This window comes from Pongo pygmaeus, chromosome 21 (genome assembly GCF_028885625.2).
Source record: "Pongo pygmaeus isolate AG05252 chromosome 21, NHGRI_mPonPyg2-v2.0_pri, whole genome shotgun sequence".
Classification (NCBI taxonomy): domain Eukaryota; kingdom Metazoa; phylum Chordata; class Mammalia; order Primates; family Hominidae; genus Pongo; species Pongo pygmaeus.
The window spans coordinates 62655955-62669755 of record NC_072394.2 but is presented as its reverse complement, the minus strand read 5'-3'; the positions used below and the strand labels follow the sequence as shown (position 1 = coordinate 62669755).

Sequence of the window (13801 nt, the reverse complement as noted above, 5' to 3'; positions counted from 1 at the left end):
TGGCCCTGAGTTCACATGAGATCTGGTCATTTAAAAGTGTGCGGCCCCTCTTACCTTTCTCGTTCCTCATTCTCCCCCACCCACCTCCCGTGTCTTGCATGCTCTTGCTGTCACCAAATGACATGCCTGCTCCCCCCGTCCTTCCGCCATGATCATAGGCTTCCTGAGGCCTCCCTAAAAGCTGAGCCGGTGCCAGCCCCAGGCTTCCTGTAAAGCCTGCAGAACCATGAGCCAATTAAACCTCTTTTCTTTATAAATTACCCAGTCTCAGGTATTTCTTCATAGCAATATGATAACAGCCTAACACCCTCCCCGAGAAAGACTGAGCCTAGGACCCAGGGGCTACTTGTTTTGGGGCTTAGACGTCGGGGAGGCCCAGGAGGCTCACATTTTCCTGGGTAAATGCAGGCCTGTGGTTGTTGCCTTCTTGCACATCCACGTGAACGGTGGCCGTGGATGACAGTGACGGTTCTCCACAGTCCCTGGCTCTGATTAGCAGTGTAAACTGAGGAGCAGTCTACATGGGAGGAAAAGGAAAGTTAAGCCCCTCAAATACAGGAAAGGAAAATGTTAATAAAGAAACATTCTGTTTAGGAATTTCAATAGCAAATCTAGCCACAGAGGGTTCCCCACTACAAATGTAGAATCTAAGCCTGGGGCTCAAGGATGGGCCACACATTTCATTTAAAAAAAAATAATAAAATCCACATAACCTCATAATCTAAGCACCCAGAGAGTCGTATTTCTCCACTAATGTGATCGACCTGGAAACCACTTTCTTTCAGTAATGGTGTTTGAGAAACGAGGAAGTAAAGGACTTGAGAATTTGGGGTGTTTTCTTCATCCAAATCGACTGCTAACATCTGAAAAACAGGTTGCCCTAGAAAGAATTTTTAAAAATTGTTACTATCGGATAAAGGTAGCCTATCAAACCTGTAAGAGGATGAATTATTTGCTAAATGGCATTGGGGCATATACCAAAATGAGTGAAATGTTTAAATATAAAATAAACCATGGACATACTAGAAAAGATAAGGATGAATATTTAATTAGTTATAAGATCAAGAACTTTCTAATCATGACTGCCAATGCAGAAGACTTACAGGACAAAATTGGTGGATCAGATTACACTTTTAATTTCTGGCAGAAAACTGTGGACAAAATTTAAAAGAAAATGATAAAGCAGGAAAATATATTTGAAACATACATGGCAGGCAGATATTCTTAATACAGACTGCAGAGGTTAAAATCAAGAAAAATGACAAACACAGTAACAGAAAAATGAAGAAAAGAAAGGAAAAAGCAACTGACAGAACATGGAAATGGCTAAGAAACATAGCAAAATGTTCAAGCACGTAGTTATCAAAGACCAACAACACACCAGGCACCTTCACGGATTGTGGGCAGGTAAGCAAATGAGGACCCTTACGTTGTATGTGCAGTGCGAACCAGCAAGTCTATGTCTCTGAATTCATGCTAAGTAAATAATGCTTGACTGGGACACAGATTTAGCTTAAATTTCATCATTGAAATATATTTTATAAAAATAACAGAAAGTGGCAAAAAAAATAAATGTTCAACAATAGGAGATCGGTCAAATACTTTAAAGCACATCCATAAAATATTACACAACGGTATTTTAGAAAAATATCAGGTTACAAACAGTAAAATTGCACCTTTAGAGAGGAAATTTATAAATATGCACATGTGAAAAAGCACACCAAATATGTGTAAATATTTACTATATACGCATATACAATGTGTACTACAATAAAGATGAAAAAATATATGTATATACAAATATGCATTTGTAATTATACATAAAAATGTGTGAATGCATACACATGTATAATTTTAACATACAGCATGTGTATATGCACACACAGAAAATGCAAAGAAAAATGCTAAAAGAATACAAACTAAAACACTAACGGTTGTTATCTCTCATGGGTAACATTAAAGATGCTTTCTTTTTCAGTCTTTTCATTTCTTGGAATTTTTTGGAGAGATGATTATACAAAAAAATGGTTTTTGTTATTAAAATAAATCCACATTCTAGTAAGAGTAGGTTGGGTTTAAGAATGCACAGTATCTGTAACTCGGAGGCTATAGATGTGATCGTGTTGCCATTTTACAGACAAAAAATGTGCAGATATGCAGAAGCTCATCACCCAGCTCTTTCTCCCTCACTGCATGTGGCTTTATTTTTAGAATGGCATTTACATATCAACCCTTCCCACTGATGTAATTCCCACATATTTTATTGCCGATACAAAACGAGGCTTACAGACCTCAAAGCATTTCGCTCAGATCCAAGGCCTGCGACCTTTGAGATGTGAACAGTAAAAACTCTCCCTGAAGATGACTAGGATCAAACTCCTCATCAATATTAATGAAAAGGAACAGAGCAGAGACAGAGGGAAGCCCGGCAGTCCCCCAGCCGCACACACCTGCAGACTGGTTTTCTTGCACAGTGAAGTTAAATTCCTTCTCTGGAAACTGGGGTGCATGATCATTCACATCACTGATCCTAATGTTGAAAATCAAGGATTTATCCACAATTTTTCCTGTTGAGCGCTCCACAACATCAAAATAAACCTAGGAAGCAGAGAGCTGTAAAAATCCTGCAGAACCATTTACTTGATGACACTCTAATAAAATAACTGTTATCCTAATTATGTGTTTACATCTGTCTCCTCCTCTAGACTGAGAGTTCCGAAGGGCAAGAATCAGACTGCCCTCATTTACCAAGTACCCCAGAGAGCAAGCACAGTACTGGCACAGACTAGGTGCTCAGCAAATGTGTAGAACAAGCCAATGCTCTGGCTTGGAAAAAAATGATCAGTTATTATTAGGTTCAAATCTCAGTCTCTCTACTGGGTAAACACATGCAGGTTGCTAGTGAGCCTCCGTTTCTAAAACCTATCAGTATTGTCATGAGAAATAAATATATTAATTGAATATTACTGAAACATCACAGAGAGCAGACACTTAAAGATTTTTGGGAAAGTGAACATTTACAGTAACTCGCACAGCTACTGACGTGCTATGTTTTTAAATGGCCACTGCAGTTACTTCTGTACTTGGATAAGAAAAGTCAGTCCGTGTCAAATATGCATGTGTGAAGTCTTTCACTTCAAATGGTCTCAAATCAATTGTTTAAGCTTCCGCCTTAAGAAATTTTAAAAAGACATCATAATAAATCCAAACAAACAGAAAGCGATAGTAAAGGTAAGAGCACATATCAATAAAATGGAAAACAACAAAACAATAGAGAAAGTCATGTAACCAAAAGCGATTCTTTGAAATGATCAATAAAATGAATAAACCTCTAGGGGGACTGATGAGGGAAAATAAGGAAATGGAGAGAATTATCAATAACAAGAATGAAAGAAAGGATATCACTAGAGATTCTACATATATTAGAAGAAGAATAAGGACTAGTACGACCAAGTTTATGCCAATGAAGTCAGCGACTTAAATGAAATGGACCAAATTCTTAATAAATAAAAACTACCAAAACTTTCTCAAGAAGAAACAGAAAACCTGTATAGTCCTATATATTTTTTTAAAGTGAAATTTACAGTTTAAAATCTTTCAAGAAATAAAAACAAAAAACTCCAGGCCCAGATGACTTCAATGATAAATTCTAGCAAAATATGAAAGAAGAAAGACCAATTCAACAGTCTCTTCCAAAAAATATAAAAGGTAGAAAAACTTCTCAACTGATTATATGAGACTATCGTTAATTACCATAATACCAAGTCAAATTTTTGTAAATTACAGGGAAAACTACAGAACAATATCTCTCATGAATCTAGAGTTAAAAGTTCTCAACAAAATACTAACAAATAGTACCCAGAAACATATTAAAAGGATAGTACATTATGACCAAATGGGTTTATCCTGAGAATTTTAGGCTGATTCAGCTTTCAAAAATCAGTTTCAGCAATGTCACAAGATATAAAGTTAATCTATAAAAATCAGCTATATTTCTATAAACCAGCAATGAATAATTAGAAATAAAAATTTTAAAACAGCCCCATTTACAAATCTAAAATATGTATAGGATCTATTTAGTGAAAACATTAAAACACTGATGAAAGAAATCAAAGAAGACCTAATTGAATGAAAAGATATACTGTGTTTACAGACTGAAAGACTCAGTATTGCCAAGATGACAGTTGTTTCCAAATTGACCTATAAAGTCAGCATGATCCCAATCAAAAGACTAGCAGAATATTTTAGAGATATCAACAAGCTGATCTGAAAATTATATGGAAAGGCAAAGAAATTTGAATACTCAAAATCATTTTGAAAAAGAAACACAAAGTTAGAGGACTCACACTATATAATTTCAAGATTTATTATAAAAATACAGTAATCCAGAGAGTATAGTATTGATGAAAAGATAAATATATACATCACTGAAACAGAATAGAGAGTTTAGAAATAGGCCCACACAAGTATGGTTGATTGATTTTTGAGAATAGTACAAAGTCTAGCCTTTTCAACACATGATTCTGAAACAATTAGATGTTCATAAGCAAAAAAAAATGAACCTGGGTCTATATCTCACTCTTTAGACAAAAATTAATTCAAAATGGATTACAGACCTACATGTAAAACATAAAACCATAAAACTTTTAGTAAAAAAAGGAGAAAATCTTGATGATAATGTGTTAGATAACAACACCAAAGACACGATCCAGAAGAGAAAATATTGATGAATTGGATTTTATCAAAATGTAATAACTTTTGCTCTGTAAGAAATGTTGTTAAAAGAATGAAAAGACAAAGGTAAGAATGAGAAGACAAAAATGAAAAGACAATTGCCTGAGAGAAAATACTTGCATTTCATATGCTGACAAAGGATTTGTATTTAAAACTCAATAAGAAAACAAACAATATACGGCCGAGTGTGGCTCATGCCTGTAATCCCAGCATACTGGGAGGCCGAGCCAGGTGGATCACCTGAGGTCAAGAGTTTAAGACCAGCCTGGCCAACATGGCAAAACCCAGTGTCTACTAAAAAAAACTACAAAAATTAGCCAGGCATGGTGGCAGGCACCTGTAATCCCAGCTACTCAGGAGGCTGAGGCAGGAGAATTGCTTGAACCCAGAAGCTGGAGGTTGCAGTGAACTGAGATTGTGCCATTGCACTCCAGCCTGGGAGACAAGAAAGAAACTCCATCACAAAAAAAAAAAAAAAAAGACAACAAACAATACAATTTTAAAATGGACAAAGGGTTTGAACAGACACCTCTCCAAAAAAAGAGATACAGATAGTAAATAACTCATCATTTGTCACTAGGGAAATCCACATTAAAACTGCAATGAGATATCACTACACACCTTTTAGAACAGCTAAACTGAAAAAAACCTGACAATACCAAGTGCAGCCAAAGATGCAGAGCAATCAGAATTCTTATACATTTCTAATAAGAATGCAAAATTGTTCAGTTATTCTGAGAAATCATTTGGGAATTGCTTATCAAGTTAAACATACACTTACGTGATCCAACTAAGCCACTCCTAGGTATCCACCTACAATAAATGAAAACTGACGTTCACATAAAAGCCATATGTGGGCTGGGTATGGTGGCTCACACCTGTAATCCCAGCACTTTGGGAGGCTGAGGCAGGTGGATCACCTGAGGTCAGGAGTTCATGACCAGCCTGGCCAACATGGTGAAACCCCATCTCTACTAAAAATATAAAAATTAGCCAGGTGTGGTGGTGGGTGCCTGTAATCCCAGCTGCTCAGGAGACTAAGGCAGGAGAATCGCTTGAACCCAGGAGGCCAAGGTTGCAGTAAGCCGAGATCGCACCATTGCACTCCAGCCTGGGCGACAACAGTGAAACTCTATCTAAAAAAAAAAAAAAAGTGCACTGCAGCTTTATCATCACCACAATTGAAAAGAATCCAAGCACCCTTTAGTTTTATAAAGTGAGAAGCAAGATACTACTCAGCAACAAAACAGAACAAACTCAGCCGGGCACGGTGGCTCACTCCTGTAATCCCAGCACTTTGGTAGGCCCAGGTGGGCAGATCACAAGGCCAGGAAATCGAGGGCATTCTGACCAACATGGTGAAACCCTGTCTCTACTAAAACACAAAAAATTAGCCTTGCGTGGTGGCGGGCGCCTGTAGTCCCAGCTACTCGGGAGGCTGAGGCAGGAGAATTGCTTGAACCTGAGAGATGGAGGTTGCAGTAAGCCAAGATTGCACCACTGCACTCCAGCCTGGTGACACAACAAGACTCCGTCTCAAAAAAAAAAAAAAAAAAAAAAGAAGAAGAAGAAGAAACTCTTGATGCACCCAATGACATCGATGAATATAAGATTCATTATGTGAGGTGAAAAAAATCTAGACTTAAAAACCCATGTATTGTGTGACTACGTCTCTATGATGTTCTAAACAAGGTAAATGTATTGGGAGGGAGAAGAAATGGGTGGTTTCCAGGGGTTAAGGGTTGAAGGAGGGTTTGTCAAAACTCTTAGAACTACACATCAAAAGATACAAATTTTACCATACACAAGTTTTGAAAATAAATTTTTAAAAGTAAAATACATATAAATTTGGAAGGAATAAAGGCAGTTAAGGGTTCTCAGGTCATTATATTGTCAAAGAAGTTATTAAAAACTTCATATCAAATCTAATAAGTGAAGAGTGAATGTTATAATTTCTCTGTAATTATTTTCTCCTTCTGTGGAATTAGACCAGAGGGAAAAGTTGTGGGTGGGGTAAGATTTTTCATATGTCGTATAAAATTTTGTAAGAAGCCCTATTAATTTTATATGTAAAAAGTAAATATAAGATCGGGCGTGGTGGCTCACACCTGTAATCCCAGCACTTTGGGAGGCCGAGGTGGGGGGACCACCTGAGGTCAGGAGTTCAAAACCAGCCTGGCCAACGTGCTGAAACCCCATCTTTACAAAAAGGCAAAAATTAGCCGGGCATGATGGTGGGTGCCTGTAATCCCACTACTCGGGAGGCTGAGGGGGAAGAATCACTTGAACCCAGGAGGCAGAGGTTGCAGTGAGCCAAGATCGTGCCATTGCACTCCAGCCTGGGTGACAGAGCAAGACTTCATCTCAAAAAAAAAAAAGTAAGTATAAATAATAGGAACTCTCATTTATTGCTGGTGAGAATGCAAAACGGTGCAGCCACTTTGGGAGACAGTTTGGCAGTTACTTACAAAACTAAATGTACTCTTGCTACACAATCCAGCTATCACCCTTCCAAATGTGTTGAATATGTATGTGCACCCGACAACCTGTACACACAGGTTTACAGCTTTATTCATGATTGTCAAACTCTGGAAGCTACCAAGATGTTTCTCAGTAGGTGAATAGGTAAATAAGCTGTGTCCATCCGCACAATAGAATATTATACAATGAAAAAAAGGCATGGAGGAACTTTAAATGGATATTGCCAAGTGAAAGAAGCCAGTCTGAAAAGGCTACATAGTGTATGATTCCAACTATATAACCTACTGGAAAAGGCAAAAGTGGGGAGACAGTAAAAAGACCAGTGGTTGCCAGGGGTCCTGGGGACAGGGAGGGGTGAATGGGCAGAGAATTTTTAGAGCAGTGAAACTATTCTATATGACACTGTCATGGTGGACACATTTGTCGAAACCCACAGAACGTAAGATGCCAAGAATGAAGCCTTATGTAAACTCTGGGTTTTGGTTAATAGTCATGTAAAATACTGGCTCAACAATTATAGCAAATGAAGCACATACATTACAGCAAATGCGCACACTACTGCAAAATGTTCATAATAGGGGAATCTGAAGGGAGGGGGTGGGGGGAGGGGAGGATGGGAACTCTGCTTTCCGTTCTGTGCTGCTGTCAATGTAAAACTGCTCTAAAAAATAGAGTCCATTAATTTGAAAAATATGATGTCTCTACTTACAAAATAAATATATATATCTTAATAAAATATAATAAATATGAACTATAATAAAATACATACATGTGTATTTTAAATAAATATACATATTTTTGAAAGCAAGTCGAATGAGACTTGCGTCTGAATCTCTCATTGCTCTAGTATAACAGTGCTTTTGTTTGTTGAAGGCTGAAAAGGCTGTGGGCAAAGGCAGGAGTTCAGAGTCGCAGAAAAGGGAGCGGGAAAGGGCATGGATCCTGGCACGAGGGTGGTCCAGGCAGAGGCCTGTTCTGCAGTGAGACCACTGGATTCTCAAGGACCAACTGGTCGCCAGGTACAGTATCCTGCTTGGGGTAAAAAGGTTTATTGCAGAAGCATGGCTGCCAGCTTCAGCCAGGCCCAGGGCGGACTCACCAGCACCAGCCCTTCCCCTAGATGGCCTCCGTTCATCCCCGCGGAAGCCCTGGAGGAAGGCACCCTTGCTGTCCAGCTCTGCACCATGGAGAGACTAAGTGACTATTTCACCTTCAGCTTGTAAGTGGAATCGCCCAGATCCAAGTCCAGTCGGGGATCAAGACTGCACCTTCCGCCGATTCTTCCTCACTTCACTCTACGGCTACTCAGTGCCCAGAGTCGGTGGCCCTCCCAGGGAGCCTCTAAGGGCCTTGAAAGCTTTAGGCAACACTCTCTCCATCCCCTTCCTCAGGGGCCTAAACGTCTTTCCCTCTGTATTGTTTCGCATGACTGCTTGAGCCCCCTTTCCCTGCAGACTTGCAGCTCACTCCTCAGCTTCCATCACCGTGGTCCCACCAGGTACCCTAGAACAGCAGCCCCCACGTCTAGCGCAGGTCAGCGCTCCTCCTCCCCCACAGTAGGACTGAGGGAGGCTTCAGGGCTTCTACCACTGAGCTAGTCCGCTTCAGGGACTCTAGCATACATTTTTAAATTTTTGTGCAAATAAATTGGCTTTCTCACACACCATCTCTACATTCTCCTCCATAATGTATGACTGTGCTGGCAACTCTTTGCTCCTTAATCACCCTGACTTCTGGCTGTAAAACTGTGCCAACTGTACTCCTTCCATTTAAAAAAAAGAACCACTTGTGTGTTTTATGTTTATTATTTTATATTTCATTTATTATCCTAAAGCTACGTATGAGACCTTTAGTTCCATAAGATGCCCGAGAAACATGAGTGTTGTTTATTCTTTGGCAAGATGCTAAGAATTTCTAGGGATTCGGGTTGCAATGGAGAAAAGAAATGTCATGGACATGTTCTGCACTTGGAAAGTGTTTCCAGCCTTTTGTTATAGCCTCAAGATTTATACCTTTGGATAAACAAACCATGGTGCATTAACTTGATGCATCACCATATGGCTATTTGAAATTACAGGCACAAGATCTACGGCCTTACACGCAAATGAGCACACAGGAACACCTTCAGGACGAAATGCACAACACAAAATCGCTAATGCATAGGTTAGACTGTGTGGTGAAAAAAATTAACAAATAATTATTTTGAGAAATATAAAAAGATGGGTTTTCGGGTAGCTTTGTATTCTACAAAAATGACCATATTTTGATATAAATAGATGAGGTCCATACACAGAAAAAAATTAAAACTTTTTCTGTTGCTGTCCTCTGTCTTAAATCTTACAGTAATTCTCAACCAGTGTAACTGCTTTCTTGTAGACGCATGGAGTTAATAAATATTAGCCTCCCCCACACCACCCCCTGAACACAATTTTGCTTTTGGCTGGTTTTAGAGACCCCATCAGGATGCTCAAGAGTAAAGAAGTGCTACTAGAATGTTTTTTTGCCACTACATTAGGCTTACTTGATTTTTAATAATGTACTATCTTGATGGACTGCCAAAGCCAACAATAAACGTTCTCTTACAGGAGCAGATGGTTAAGCTAGGATGCTCAATTTGTGTAGTGTTTAGGACATGTCCTAATTTGGGTGGCTTATGCCACCCTTCCTGGTTGGTAATCCTTCTCATTGGACCATTTCATATGCTCCTAAATAGTGTGGAAGCCCCTGGCTGTTAGTTCCCTGTGGCTGTTGTAACAAAATACCATAGACCCCATGGCTTACACTAGGAGCTTACTCTCTCACAGTTCTGGAGGCTAGAGCTGAAATGGAGGAGTCGGCAGGGTTGGTTCTTCTGGAGGCCCTGAGGGAGAGACTATTCCCTGCCTCTCCTGGCTTCGGGTGGTTGCTAGCGAACCTCGATGTTCCTTGGCATCACTCTAATCTCTGCCTCCACCTTCACCTGGCATTCTTCTCTGCATCTGTCTCTGTGTCAAAGATTCTCTCTTCTTCTAGAAATACTGGTCACTGGGTTATGGCCCACCCTAATCCAGTATGACCTCATTTTAACTTGATTACACCTACAAAGACCCTATATCCAAATAAGGTCACAGGCGTAGGTACCATGAGTTAGGACTTGAACATGTCTTTTTGGGAGACACAATTCAACTCACAACACCCAGCAGGGCCGAGGCTACATTTTACTGTGCTTGTTCACTCATTTACTCCTTCATCTAACATGATTAAGGGAGAACCTATTATGTGAGGAGCCCTGATCTTGACCCTGGGTCAATGGCAGACTTTCCCCAAAGTCAAGAATAAGGCAGAGTCTCTCCCCTCTTAGAACTTAACATTCTAAGAGGGGAGATCAGCATTCTAATGGAGGAGATCAACTATCAACAGAGAATTAAACATGAAGTTCACATTTCAGGTGATGAGTGGTGTTGAGGAGAAAATAAAACAGGGTAATGAGCTGGAGAGTGATGCACAAGGTTGGGGCATGCCTCAGAATCTCCACCCTGTATCTTTCCTTGTGGAAGTTTGTAGTTAAATGAGAGGGCCACGGATCAAATAAGTACATAAATCAATATTAAAAGACAAGTGTGGTCAATGTTTGGGGGATCAGAACATGGATTTGGCCTAGCCAGGGAGCTCCAAGCATAGGGCCCTGAAAACCTGACATAACAGAACTAATGGGGATGCCATGTGTTTCCCCCCACCCCACACTGTCACTCTTTGCTCTAAATGGTGCCTAGGATCTATCTGTGATGCGCCAAGCATTTCCAACTCAACTTCGAGTTTCAGGAAATGCTGTTAGATATTTGGCTTTAGCATTATCAGCTTTTAGACACAAAGTCTCATATTAGACATTATGAATGCCAACCCTTAATACATCATTTAAAATGTTAAAAGCATCGTTCACAAAAATGTTCTCCCATTCTGTAGGTTGTCTGTTTACTCTGTTGATAGTTTCTTTTGCATCTGAAAAAGATCTAGCATCTAGCATCTATAAGGAACTTAAACAAAATTACAAGGAAAAAACCCATTAAAAAGTGGACAAAAGACATAAACAGACACTTTTCAAAAGAAGATATACTTGTGGCCAGTAAGCATATGAAAAAAAGCTCAACATCACTGATTATTAGAGAAATGAAAATTAAAACCACAGTGAGATACCATCTCACACCAGTCAGAATGCCTATTATTAAAAAGTCAAAAAACAACAGATGCTGGTGAGGTTGCAGAAAAAAAAAGGAGCATGTATATACTGTTGGTGGAAGTGTAAATTACTTCAACCATTGTGGAAGACAGTGTGGTGATTCCTCAAAGAGCTAAAAACAGAAATATTATTCAACCCAGCAATCCCATTACCGGGTATATACCCAAAGGAATTTAAATCATTCTACCATAAAGACATATGCATGGGTATGTTCACTGCAGCAGGATTCACAGTAGCAAAGACATGAAATCAACCTAAATGCCTATCAATGGTAGAATGGATAAAGAAAATATCATACATATACACCATGGAATACTATGCAGCCTTAAAAAAAATGAGATTATGTCCTTTGCAGGAACATGGATGGAGCTGGAGGCCATTATCCTTAGCAAACTAACGCAGGAACAGAAAACCAATACTGCATGTTCTCACTTATAAATAGGAGCTAAATGATGAGAACACATGGACACACAGAAGGGAACAGACACTGGAATCTCTCAGAGGGTGAAGGGTGGGAAGAGGGAGAGGATCAGGAAAACTAACTAGTGGGTACTAGGCTTAATACCTGGATGATGAAATAATCTGTACAGCAAACCCTCATTATACAAGTTTACCTATATAACAAACCTGTACATGAACTTAAAATGAAAGTTAAAAATAATAATAATCGAAGGAAAGGAAAAAATAAAATATTGAAAGCAAACAAACAACAACAACAAGTGAGCACTGAATGTTTGGTTCCATCCTTGCACAGACCATGACCATCACTAGGTCCTCCCTACTCAATGTGTGGAAGCTGGAGGAACAGCAACATGAGCATCACCTGGAGCTTGCTTAGACATGCAGGCTTTCAGGCTTCACCCTGACCACTAAAACAGAATCTGCATTTTTACCAAGATCCCTAGGTGATCTGTTTGCTCATGAAATATTGAGAAGTGCTATCTCAGGGTCTCCTTATGACTACTCTTCTTTTTAACAGACACTGTTAAAAGTCCGTTTTAACAGACACTGTGAATTCTGCACAGAAGGGAGGCATGCATTCATATGGATAAGGAAGACCTAGAGAGTCATCTTTGCATGTTCATTGGAGTTTTAGAAGAACTTTCACCTATTTAAAAATTAGAGATTCAGAGCCTATCAGTGAGTTAAGAGTATATCTTTTATTGTGTATATAAGTACTTTGAGATCACTGGAGAAAAGCTTCATATATTACTTTTCTTGAATGTTAATCAAAGTCTTTCCACCCTGAAAGAGTTAATGAACAAATGTACAGACAAGCACGCCTGAGAACCAAGCCCAGTTCCCAGCAGCTCCATTCCACTGAAGTCAAAATAGAACAAAGTTTGACTACCTAAGGACTTCCTATGATGTTAGATGAGTAATGTGATACATGGTTTAGGGCTTTTTTCTTTATAATTTCCTTTCCTAGTTTAGAACCTGAATTTCAACTTCATAGTAAACCACAGTGTTGCAGTGATGAAATCGTAAAGAACACCTGCACTCACAATAAGACATTGTCAACAGGTATGCAATTGCTCATGCATCAGCTATTGGGCAACCCATTGGGTCTGTTATGGCTTGTCTCCATATTTCAGAAGTCACTCATCAAAAAATAAATTAGCCCATTTTATAAACATTCTGTGACCATATCCCCAAATGCTTTCAGATATCCCAATCATCCTAGGACACTGGTCATTAGAATAAAGACCTATAGCAGCTCACATCGATTGCAGAAATCATTTCAAAGCCAAAGTCCACAACTCTAAAAGAAGGTTACAAAAGTCTCAGGCATACTTGTAAAGCTTGTCACAAGGCATAATTTCTCAATCTCCTGGAACCTGGCACATAGTCAGCTTAAATAATGCTTACCAAATACAATAGTCTTGCAAGAGCTTTTAAATCCGAGCTTAGAATATATCAAATTTTAGATACCATGAAAGATGGTGTCATTTCTCGATCAACAGGGCGGTGAACATATATCCTTCCGTTCTCATGATCTTCTAGAGAAAACAAACCAATCTCTGGATATTCATCCACACCAGGTCCACTGATTAGATACATTACTGGCATGTTATGAGACATATTATTGAACAGCTAGAAGGAGGAAAAATGGAAAGAAGAAAAAAGGAGGATGAGAATAAGCCACTATGATAATCAAGTATCAAAGCTAAGAATCGATGGCATCTTTAAGAAATTATACCCAGCAATGGCACATCTGCCAAAGAAATAAACAGATGGGCTGAGATGCAGGAACAATGATGTTGAACTGTTAGCTGCAGTTTGGTCTGTAACAGTGAAAATTTGGAAATAGCATAAATGTTCATCAACATGAAAAAGTAATATAATGATACTTCCTTCACATAGCATGGG

General features: G+C 39.1%; 1 protein-coding gene across 1 annotated transcript in view; it reads right to left on the bottom strand.

Moving 5' to 3' along the window:
* The window catches only part of CDH26 (cadherin 26), a 55412-nt gene that overhangs the window by 28649 nt on the left and 12962 nt on the right, over positions 1–13801 (bottom strand). Inside the window, exons 4-7 of the mRNA XM_054467623.1 lie at positions 13364–13525; positions 2451–2598; positions 714–880; positions 389–517 (exon numbers count right to left, since the gene is read on the bottom strand). Of these exons, the coding sequence (XP_054323598.1) occupies positions 389–517; positions 714–880; positions 2451–2598; positions 13364–13525 (606 nt within the window). The remainder of the gene's footprint in view (positions 1–388; positions 518–713; positions 881–2450; positions 2599–13363; positions 13526–13801) is intronic.